The 12,735-nt window shown below is 36.7% G+C and overlaps 1 protein-coding gene across 1 annotated transcript; it reads left to right on the top strand.

Annotated features, from left to right (window-relative positions):
- Positions 1-2,118: 2,118 nt before the first annotated feature.
- Positions 2,119-12,589, top strand: LOC101320366 (uncharacterized). Its single transcript, XM_033863650.2, is given in 4 exon segments — positions 2,119-2,902; positions 2,986-3,153; positions 3,156-3,878; positions 12,093-12,589. Coding segments are annotated over 4 exon segments (2,172 nt in total).
- Positions 12,590-12,735: the final 146 nt, after the last annotated feature.

Genomic DNA, 12,735 nt, shown 5'->3' with positions numbered 1-12,735 from the left:
ATGATGTTAGCTGAAGATTTTTTAAAAATAGTCTTAGCAAGTTGAGAAGGTTCCCCTCCATTCCTAGTTTACTGAGAGTTTTTATCATGAATATTGTTGGATTTTTTTCAAGTGCTTTTTCTGCATCTATTGATGTGATCATATAATTTATCTTTTTTAGTCTGTTGATGTAATGGATGACATTAATTGAAACTAGCCTCACACAGCTACTTTCTAAGTGTTCTAAGTGCTTTACATATTAACGTATTTACATATTTGTTACATATTAATTTATCTAATCCTTGTGATAAGCCTGAGTTGTAGGACTTGTTATTGTCCCTAAAATATGGGCTTCTTATTTAGTTGTGTTTTGATTTTTGGATGAAAGTAATAAAGAAGTTTCAAATAAAAGATTGGACAGATATAAATAAAAAGGAAGTTAAGCTGCAAGTTGATTTCAAAATAGACTTCAGGTGGGGGGAGGGGGGTTCCCTGGTGGCCTAGTGGTTAGGATTCTGGGCTTTCATTGCCATTCTCCAAGTTCAATCCCTGGTCAGGGAACTGAGATCCCGCAAGCTGCCCAGTGCAGGGGGAAAAAAATTATATATCTGTAACATAAAATTATTAAAAATGGAAGATATATTGACAAGCATGCAATGATCACATGCCTTTCATACTACTGGACAAAATCAAACAAGCAAAAAATAAAGATGAGGAATGTCTGGATAATTCATTAAAGTTGATTTTGTACCTCCACAAATGGAAAATACATTTTCTACTATAAAGTCCAGTAAGAATTATGAAGTTAATCATGTATATTAGGCAACCAAGAAAACCCTAATAAAGTTGCAGATTTTCAAGTTCAGTTATCTGAATCTCATCCTCATTTTAGTCTTAGCCTCTTTATTTATGTACTTCCATCTACTGTGCATCCTTTCTTTTACACCAATCCTCATGGCAGGTATTTACACAGTTCCACAGGATAATACACACAAAAAAATTGTTTATGCTAATAGTTATATATTTAGTTGAATTATTTGTAATATTCATGATCTTGATGTAAAATTTCCTTTAAAATGCAAGTAATTTTTGAAGCAAGTCAAATAATATTAAAAGTGGTTGTTAATGTTGCTCTTTTAATGATCACACAATCACTTCTTGACTATAATTTGTTTATCTTCAACCACTGTGTTGCAAATATGCTTATGGAGGGCATTTCTCCTTTTCTTTCAGAAAGAATCTGATTATCTTTTCCTAGCCCTCTTTTATTTTCTCTGATAAAATTGATTGAGTTCACTGTCCTTTATGAAACCATCTTTTCATGCTGTGCATGACAGTGTAAAGCTCTGACACACCTAAATTTCCAGCTACTCCATGGGTTCCTTCATGGTTTCTGAAGGAAACTGAAGGAACTGAACTGTAAACTGAAATTTGTTTCAGTTTACAGGTTGAATATCCCTCTTAGCATTTATGCCTGTAATGATTTTAAAAGGAGATGCTCACTATCAAACATTATTCTTCCAAGTATTAGGATAGTGGCTTTATCTCAACTTTTGCTTTAAGTAATTTCTAGGGCTTAGTTTTAAAAAAAAGTGGACAGACTAATTTTTAAAAACTGCTATCATTGTGGCATTCTCATAAAAAAACCACCAAACGTTCCTCATGCATATTCTATATGTCAGATACTGTGTTAGAAATTGACAATTAAAAGGTTAAAGACTAGTTTATGATCTCCAGAAGCTCAAAGTCTAGTAAAAAAGACTGATGAGTTCTCTGATGGAGAATATGCTGACACAACATGGGGACCAGTCGTGAAGAAGGTGGACTCTCTCACCCAGCTGACTGGGTTGGGTCCTGGCTCTGCCATTAACTAGCTCTGTAGCCTTGAGCAAATGTCTAATCTCTCTAAACCAGCACTGATCAATAGAAATATAATACAAGCCACATATATAATTTAAAATTTTCTAGTAGGTTTTTTGGTTTTGTTTTTGATGCACCGCACTGCATATGAGACCTTAGTTTTCTGACCAGGGATTGAACCTGAACCCCCTGCATTGGAAGCACAGAGTCTTAACCACTGGACAACCAGGGAAGTCCTACTATAGAATAGCATTGCCATGAATGTGGTACACTGGAAAAATGTTCAAACAAAACTCAGATTTAATTATACAAAGTAAATGTGATGTAAAGAAACCTTGTAAATATAGTGAATGTGGGAAAACCTTCAGAGACTACACTACTCTCACTCAACATCAAACAAGTCATACTGGAGAATGACCCTTTAAATGTAATGAATGTGAAAAGAGATTTAACCAGAGTTCCCATTTAACAAACCATGAGAAAACTCATACTGGAGAAAAGCCCTACAAATGCAATGAATGTAGGAAGGGCTTCAGTTATTGCTCAGTCCTTATTCAACATCAGAGAATTCATAGTGGGGAAAGACCTTACAAGTGTACTGAATATGGCAAGACATTCAGTCGTAGTATATAACTTACTCAGCATCAAAGAATTCATACTAGTGATAAACCATATAAATGTTTTGAATGTGGAAAGGCTTTTAGCCAGAGCACACATTTTACTCTACAACAAAGAATTCATACCGGAGAGAAACCTTATGAATGCAACGAATGTGGTAAAACCTTTAGTCAGAGTGCACATCTTACTCAACATCAAAGAACTCATATAGGAGAAAAGCCCTATGAATGTAACGAATGTGGGAAAGCCTTCAGTGATCACTCAGCTCTTACCCTACATCATATTGTCCATACTGGAGAGAAACTTTTTGAATGTAATGACTGTGGGAAAGCTTTCAGTTACTGTTCAGACCTCATTCAACATCAGAGAATGCACACTGGAGAGAAACCATACAAATGCAATGAATGTGGGAATGCCTTTAATGATTGTTCAGCCCTTATTCAGCATCAAAGGACTCACAATGGAGAGAAGTCTTATGAGTGCAGTGAATGGGGAAAACCCTTGGTAACTACTCAGCTCTTATTTGACATCAAAGAACTCATACTGGAGAGAAGCCATATGAATGTAAGGAACGTGGGAAGGCCTTCAGCAGAAGTATGTACCTTACTCAACATCAGAGAAGTCATAGAGGAGAGAAACCATATAAATGTAATGAATGTGGGAAAACTTTTATCCAGAGTTCATTCCTTACACAACACTGAGGGTTCATACTGGAGAAAAACCTTACAAATGTAATGAATATGGGAAAGCTTTTAGTGACCGCCCAGGGCATATTCAGCATCAGAGAACCCACACTGGAGAGAAGTGCTATGAGTGTAACAATTGTGGGAAAGCTTTCAGTTTCTGTTCAGCCCTTAGTCAGCACAAGAGAATTCATACTGGAGAGAAGCCCTTTAAATACAATGACTGTGGAAAAGCCTTCAGTGGTTGGTCAGCACTTATTCAATATCAGAGAACTCACACTGGAGAGAAACCTTATAAATGTAATGTATGTGGAAAAGCCTTCAGTCAGAGTACAAACCTCACAAATCACCAGAAAACTCATACCATTGAAAAATCTTATAAATGCAATGAATGTGGAAAAGCTGTTAGTTACTGTTCAGGCCTTATTCAACATCAGATCATTCATACTGAAGTGAAACCTTATGAATGCAATAAATGTGGCAAAGCCTTCAGCCAGAAGACAGACCTTAAAAAACATCAGAAAACTCATACTAAAGAAAAACTCTACAAATGTAATGAATGTGGGAAAACCTTTAGCCAGAACACATATCTTACAAAACACCAGAAAATTCATAGTGGAGAGAAGGCAAATATACATACTGAGTGTAGGAAAACCTTTAGACAAAACTCTTCTTTTGTTCAACATGAAAAGCTTCACAATGGAGAGAAATCCTCTGAATGCCTTGGAAACTTGGCTAGTATGGAGACCTTCCCCAGGGAAACAGAAAGAAGATCCTGAAAACTGTCAACTTCAGGACTTCCCTGGTGGTGCAGTGGTTAAGAATCCACCCGCCAATGCAGGGGACACAGGTTCAATCCCTGGTCCAGGAAGATTCTATATGCCACGGAGCAGCTAAGCCTGTGAGCCACAACTACTGAGCCTATGTGCCACAACTACTGAAGACCTCACACCTAGAGCCTGTGCTCTGCAGCAAGAGAAGCCACTGCAATGAGAAGTCCATGCACCACAACAAATAGTAGCCCCCACTCGCCGCAACTAGAGAAAGCCCAAGCACAGCAACGAAGACCCAACGCAACCAAAAACAAAACAAACAAACAAACAAAAAACTGTCAACTTCCTAGAGTGACCACATAGTTCAGTGGAAAGAGCACATGTCTGGGTTTTGGAAGTCCTGGATTCTAATCTCAGCTCTATTACTAACTAGGTCTGTTCGTTATTTTGAGGTAAGTTGCTTTACCTCTTTAAACTTTGATCTACTCACCTGAAAATTTGGAAGGCCTGATTAATTTATATTTAAGTTCCACATTTATTGTTTTTATTACTAATGCAGGCTTCTGTAGATGTGGTTCTTAAATTGTGACTTATTTACTCTACATCAAGTGTGATTCAGTGAAGATACAGACCATATGCCATATATGCTATATATTACCCTTGTACTTTTTCTCCAAAATGCAACATATTATGAATATTGAAGAATATTGAGATAAAATAGTATAAATTCCTTGATTTCAGCAGGAACATTGAGATCTTTTCTTAAGGATATGATGTTGGATAAAACCCCAGCAAAGAATGAATCGAACTGTTGGTATATAAATCTAGCTTTCGGGACTTTCCTGGTGGTGCAGTGGTTAAGAATATGCCTGCCAATGCAGGGGACACAGGTTCCATCCCTGGTCTTGGAAGTTCCCACATGCTGCAGAGCAACTAAGTCCGTGTGCCACAACTACTGAGCCTGTGCTCTAGACCCTGAGAGCCACGACTACTGAAGCCCGTGTGCCTAGAGCCCGTGCTCTGAAACAAGAGAAGCCACAGCAAAGAGAAGCCCACGCACTGCAATAAAGAGTAGCCCCCACTCGCCACAACTAGAGAAAGCCCACGCGCAGCAACAAAGACCCAACACAGCCAAAAATAAATAAATACATTTATTTAAAAAATAATAAAATAAAGCTAGCTTTCCTAGAATTTATTCAAACTTAATCTTGCAATGTAACTTTCTCAACTTTCTCTACTAAATTGAGTAGTGTTGCCATCATCTCCCAGATGAAAAGGAACTAGAAATATGTCTTGGGCAGATTACCAAGAAAAGATGAAATTGGGAAGTTCATTTGTTATTTACACACCTAAATATGTAAGGGTCATCTGAATGAGAATAAATTTTGAGTTTCAGAACATCTAGAAAAGTCCGTTGGTCTGTTGTCTGACTTCTTCCTGTGGTTATAGAGACAATGGCCTGAAAATATGAAGATTTACCTCAGAATCCTGTGATTTTAAATTCACTTCCTAGGGACAGAAAAAAATCCACTTATGGAACTTATCCAGTACATGGTTTTGGAGAGTAGTCCAGACTATCAAAGTTTGGTGTTTGTTTTGGTGTCCAAGAAGACTGTTCACACAAAGCATAAAGTGTAATGGACTTGCTACAAAAGTTTTGGGAAAACTTGGACTTAAGGCGGCAGTGTTTAAGCTTTTCTGAATTTATGTATCCTTTTAAGAACCTATGAAAGTCGCAGACTTTCTCACCAGAAAAATGCATGACACGTTCACACAATTTTGTAAGCAGTTACAAAATAAAGTTAATAGTACTACACATACGTATACACTATACTAACAATAATTTGAAAATGTAATGGAAAAGAGATTTTATTCACAATAACTATAGAAACAAAAAATATTTAGGAATGAATTTAGTAAGAAATAGGCAAAACCAAAAAAAATTTGAGCAGTCTGCACATTCTCTTGAGGAATAGCTCATTTGAGGGAATTGGTATGGAAAATGGTTAAGGGCACCAATTTCTCAACCTATCAGTTGTGTAACCTATCAGTTGTGTAACTTTTGGTCAGAGAATATAACCTCTCAGAGTTAGTTCCTTCATCTGTAAAATAATGACAAGGTTACCTGTCAACAGTTACCTTAGGGATTAAATGAGATGATATATAAATGTGCCAGACACTTTGTGGGAAGTTTACTATTGTAATTATATAACATATATAATATTATATGTTATTAGTTATATAATATAACATACTGTAATATATAGTATATAATATACTACAATATACCATAATAGTTATTACAGTAAGCTATTATAGTATACTGTACATATTATATAATAACTTATGTGAACTATTTTATTATGTTGTGACCTCAATGATGGCATAAATTATAAATTAGTCAGTCAAAAAATGGTAGGCTCAGAAGGAGTAGGAAATATCCTTTCTATTGAACAATAATAGTACCTAATGGCCCTGAAACCAAAATTGACTGGAAATGTAACTTGCCAAAAGACATTTTTTAAAGTCAGGTTTATTGGGGTATACTTGAATCAATAATTTAAAATCTTCCCACAAAAAAGGCTCTAGACACTGATAGATTTACCAGTGGATTTTGTCAAACAGTAAAGAAAGAACTGTTCCATGCTTCCAGAGAGTAAGAGAGTCTGCTCTTCCCAACTCATTCTGTGTCTAGCATAGCCTTCATACAAAAGTCTGAAAAGGACAATATTTAGAAAGGAAAATTCCAAGCCAGTCTCATTCATGATCATAGATGCAAAACTCTTGAACAAACTATTGACCCACTGTCTATCCACATAAGTGTGAAAGATAATACAGCACTACCAAGTTGGATTTATCCAAAGAATGAAAGTTGGCTGAAGATTATAGAACCAATCCACATTAATTCATCCCACTGAAAGATCAAAGAAGGGAATTCCCTGGCGGTCCAGTGGTTAGGACTCCACATTTCCATTCCAGGAGTCTCAGGTTCGATCCCTAGTAGGGGAACTAGGATCCCACAGGCTGCACAGCTATAAAAAAAAATTTTTTAAAGGAATATTAACATTATTTTAAAAAAATCAAAGGAGAAACACATATGATCATCTCAATGGATGCAGAAAAGGTTTTGATAAAATTCAACATACATTCACCAGTAATAATAATACTTCTAAGCAAACTAAAAATAGAAAAGAACTTCTTTTGTTTGAAAAAGAACATGTATAAAAAGCTAAGGGCAGCATCTCATTTGTGGTAAAATTGTGAAAGCTATCTCAGCTATCTCAGAGTAGTAAGGCCACTACCATTCAATGCTGTACTGTAGGTCCTAGCCAGTGCTGCAAAGCAAGACAAACAAAAGAGAGAATTGTAATGAAGAGATAAAATTCTTATTATTTAGAGTTATTACTTCAGTATGCAGAAAATTTTAAATCCACATAAATAATTAAAATCAGTAAGAGATTTAGCAAGATTGCTGGATACAAAATAAATGGTTTTTCTATGAATTCTAACATTAAACTTAAAATGGCATTAATATCAAATACTCAGGAATAAATTTAAGAAACAATGTAAAATTCTTCATAGGAAAAATAAAACTCTATTGAGGGGCATTAAATAAGACCTAGATAACTGAAGTTACATATTATGTTTATGGATTGTAAAATAATACAATATTGTAAAAATATTTACTCTTCTAAAATTGATTAATAGATTAATGTAATTCCAGTTAAAATCTCAACATTTTTTTGAATTTAATAATATCTTTCTAAATATTTGGGAATGCAAAGAGCCAAGAACAGCTAAAAAAGTCAAGAAAAAAGAAGAAGAGAAAGAGGAGGAAGGGGACACTTTCTCAACCATACCCGAAAACTTCCTTTAAAGCCTTATCAACTCAGACAGAGTGGTATTGGTACAAGGATAGACAAATGGACCAATAGAACAGAAAAAAAAAAGAGCACATCTTGTATGTAATAAATAGGACCCTGTAGAAGAGGAAGGAAAGGAAGGACTTTTCAATAAATTGTGCTGGCATAATTAGATCTCTATATGGAAAATATACACCATACATAAAAATTAATTCAGCTGCATTAATTAATTTGTTGAAATGTAAAAGGAAAAAGTATAAAGCATTTAGAAGAGAATATTTTAAAATCCTGGAGGACATTGGGATAGGAGAGGGTTTCTAAAGGAATAAGACACAACAGCACTAAACATAAGGGAAAATTTGATAAATTTAAGTGAAATGAAGAACTCTGTTAATCCAAAAAAAAACTATAAAATAATGAAACACAGAATGGGAGAAGATATTTCCAATATAAATTACCAACAGGAGTAGCATGAAAATATGGTATAAAGAACTTTTATGAGTCCATGACTCTATGAAGTCTATGACTTCTTGAGAGAGTGAGACAGGCAGAAGATGTTTATCTTTTATTTAGCTTGAGATGTCAAACACAGCGTCACTTAGGCTTCATTCTGTTTCTTAGAAGCGAGTCACTAAGCCCAGCCCATAGTCAAGGAGAAGGCAATCAGACTCCACCTATTGAAAAGAGGAGTGCCAAAGAATTTGTGGAAATATATATATTTTAAAACCACAGCAACCAACTTTATTAGAAATTAGGAAAATGCAAGTTATCCTATAATTAAATACTACTGATCTTTCACCAGAATTACTAAAATTAATATGACAAGAAGTACTATTTGGCAAAGATGTGACAATAAGAACTTTCATCACCACTATTGTCTAAACTGATACAACTACTTTAGAAAACAGTTGGACTCTATCTAGTAAGTTGAAGATACACATACCCTATTAACCTAAACATACACCCAACAGAAATATGTGCACAAGGAGATTTGTATAAGAATGTTCATAGTAGTATTGGTTGTATAGCCAAGAACTGGAAACAACCTGAATGAACCTTTACAGTAAATTGGATACATAATGTTGAAAACTATTCAACAATTGACAATGAACAGATCAGAGCTACACACAAAAATATGGATGAATCTTACAAGCATAATTTTGTGAAAAGAAGACACAAAGGAAACACTTAGTATGATTATACTTATATAAATGTAAAAACCACAAAATTATGATACATTGTTTAGGGATGTATGTGTAGATGGTAAAATGTATTAAGAATGTAAAAAATGATTACAATAAAAGTCAGGATTGTGGTTTTCTGGGGGGATAAGAAGAGCGTGAAGGCAGGGTGAGTGGAAGGGACATACTGAGGGCTTCTGGAATGCAGCAATGTTCTGTTTTTTTGGGTTTTTTTTTTTTTTGCTCCTGAGTAATGGTTAAAGGGGTGTTCAATTTATAATTAATTGTTAAGTTGTAGAAATAAGGTTTTATTTACTTCTCTGTATGTTTTATTTTGCAACAAAATGTAAAACTGAGCAAAGACAAACAAGGAAGCTTTCTATGTTATCAATGTGTAAAGTTTTCCAAAATATACTGTGAGGTATCAAAAGCAACACCCAGAACATTTGAATCTATATATTTACATGCAAATGGATAAAGAAACTCCAGAAGGTTAAGTAACAAATTAATAATAGTAGAAACCTGTGGAAGGTGGAGAAAAGAGAAGGAACCAGGTAGGTGAGTAACAGGGATGGGAAGGAAACTTTTAACCGTATAACAATTTATACATTTTTGAACTCTATGAGTGTATTACCTTTTCAAAGTACAAAACAACCAAATAAATAAAATTTCTTAAAAGCACTATTCAGAAGCCCTATAGGAAAATGTGTCCTCTTTAGAACAGATTCCCATTCCCTTGGAGCCTCATGTGTTATCTTCATCCAGCCTTAGCTCCAGTAGCTCAGGAGTCAGGGTTTATTCCTGGACAGTGGAAGGTCTGGAAAGTGGAACAACTAGTGATTACACAGATCAACATCTGCAGCTCTCCAGATGGGATTAGAAGTATTAGGTGCTTAGTCCTAACTGCAGGGTCAAGCTTTAAGTCCTTGCACAAGCACTAACTAGCAATGGTGGGTCACATAATTAAACAGAAGACCCACGGTTAGCAACTCACTCAGGTTTGTACACACACCCACAACAGGGAGCCATATGAATGGAATTCAGAACCTTTACCTATGAACAGACCATTCCTGTCCCCTTTCAGGGTTAAACACTTGAAATTTGCTTGTACATCCACCTGTGGAAAAACTCATTTATTGTACCCTGGTAGACCATCCATTCAACATGTATTCAACAAATTGTTAATGAGTAGCTGCTATTTAACATGTACTTCTCAAGATACTGGGACTAAACCTGTGAACAAAATGGGCAAAACTCTATTCTCATGGAGTTTGCATTGTAATGGGAAATGCGGACCAATGAATAAGTAAAATATATAGTGCAGTAGATGGTGATAAGTATGAATGAAAAAGTATAGCAAAAAGATAATAGGGATGGCTTCTTTTTCTTTTTACTGTCTTGTAATTTTAAATATGTTGAACAGGTAAGCCTGCACTGAGAGAGTGATATCTGAGCAGACCTGAAGGATATGAGGAAATGAGTTAGGCACATATTTGGGAAAGGGTGTTTCCAGGCAGATGAAGCAGCCTGTGCTAAGGACTGAGGCAGGAGTATGTCTGACTTGTCTGAGGAAGAGCAAGGAACTAGAGAGGACGGTGGAGGGGAGGCGGGGAGGGCTCTTGCAGGCCACAAGAAGCACTTTGGTTTCTTTACTGAACAGGAGGGAAACTATTGGAGAGTTTCAAACCCTTGGGGAATTTTGCACTACTTCTGTGTGTAGAATAGACCGGAAAGGGGCAAGGTTAATACAAACCAGGGGACCAATGACGGGTCTATTGCAAAAATTGAGGTGATGGACCAGAGAAACTCCTGAGAATTTACATACTGGAAATGTTCCCAATGGCCAGCTGTGGTCACAACTACTATTGGCCACAGGGCAGGCTAAGATTCTTTTCTTTTTTAAGTGAAATGAGGACTGTTTGGACTTCACCTCAAATTGTATCTTGTTGCCAGGTAGAACTGGCCTGGAGGAAAAGACAGAAGCAAATTTCCAGAGTAAAGAACTCCCTCTTTATTCACAACAGGAGCAACTTCACATAAAACCTGAGGTTCTCAATCAGTAAAATGCCTTTAAAATGGTTTTGTAGAAAGGAAACAAAAATTAATGTAAAATTGTGTCAAAGGAAAAAAAAGGAGAAGGGAGGAGGTTGGGATTACCATATACACTCTACTTTATATAAAATAAGTAATCAACAAGGACCTACTCTATAGCACAGGGATCTCTACTTAATACTCTGTAATAACCTATGTGGGAAAAGTATCTGAAAGAAGAATAGATATATGTATATGTATAACTGAACCACTTTGCTGTATACCCGAAACTAACACATTGTAAATCAACTATACTCTAATATAAAATAAAAATTTCTTTAAAATTAGGTGAGAGATTGATAAGCCTTTTAGTATGATAGCAAAGTAAATAGTAAAAGCTGGTTGAATTATGGATATATTTGGAAGGTGGAGCTGATGAGATGTAAGATCTGAGCAAAAGCAAAGATTCACAGATAACTGCACAGATGGAGTAGTTGTTTACTGAGATGGGGGAAGATTGGGGAGTAGAAACTTTGGGGAGAAGATTAGGAATTCAGTCTTTGGCAATGTTAAGTATAAAATACTTGTCGAGAAGGCAGCTGTATGTGTGAATTTGGAGTTTGAAGGAGCAGTCCAAGGTGGAAAGACATTTGCATATACGTGGTATTTAAGGACTGAGCCCTGAGTGTGCAAATGTAAGATTCATACAAGTGATAGTTATAATACAACATGTAATAAGGACTATTAATAGGATTGAAATAACTTCAGGGATCCTAGGTGTATTCTAGGAGTTTCTAAACCAGTCTTGAGGAGTCAGCAAAAGCTTCGGGGAAGAGGTAGTGGGTAAGGTCTGAACTGAGATCCAAAGGACAAGTAGAAACTGGCAAATGGGAAAGGGAGAAGGAATTCCAGGGGAAATGCAACCTCGACGTCCAAAAGCAAGAGAGGACACGAAACAGTCAGGAATCCCCCTGCCCCTTTCCACTCCAACTTCTCTGTCACATTTACCCTCCTGCCAGAGGAGGGACTATAGACGTTTGGAGGGAAGTTAAATTGGAGAGATTTAACATTTGGATTTGGTGGCAATATTTTTGTGGCTTCTAGTTACTTCTGTGTGGAGTGAAGTTCTTATTCGGCACCTAGCAGTGCCGTTTCTGGAAGGTAGCACGCAGAGGCAGCCGCGAACAGGAGCCTTGGTGTGCAGAGGCTTCCAAAAGCCCTATTCCGAGACCAACTCCGAAAACAAAAATCCTGTTTTCAGACACAGGAATTCCTGTGCCCTGTCGAAACGGATCCAAACGTTATCCAATCGGAAATGGAATTCTGAAAATCTGCCTCCCTTGCAGGCAAGGAAAAACCTCTTGAGATTTTTGACAGTTTCTTCTCAAGCGAGGGTTTCCTCAAGGCTTTGCCCTGCCGGCTCCTCCTACGTTCCCCCTGCAGCTCCTCCTGTGAGCCCAGACAAGCTTCTGAAGAAGCGGGTTCAGAGACTGAATATTTGGCGGATTGGAAACGGGCAGACTTGGAGGCGCTACTGGAACCCTGTGGTTCTCATGGGGAACGAAAAGAGGCCGAGTAAAGGGAGGAGTGAGCTGAACTAGGGGGGAGGAAGAAAAAGACGGGGGAAAACGAAAAGAGAAGAAGCCATTCTTGTGTTTGAAAACCCAGTTGTGATAATGGAGTTGAATACCGACGAGGGAACATCCGTTTATAAGCAGAGTGGACCAGCTGAAGTGTGTTGGACAGG

Source organism: Tursiops truncatus, chromosome 10, assembly GCF_011762595.2.
Source record: "Tursiops truncatus isolate mTurTru1 chromosome 10, mTurTru1.mat.Y, whole genome shotgun sequence".
In the NCBI taxonomy this organism is placed as follows: Eukaryota; Metazoa; Chordata; class Mammalia; order Artiodactyla; family Delphinidae; genus Tursiops; species Tursiops truncatus.
This window is presented reverse-complemented; position numbering and strand designations above follow the sequence as displayed.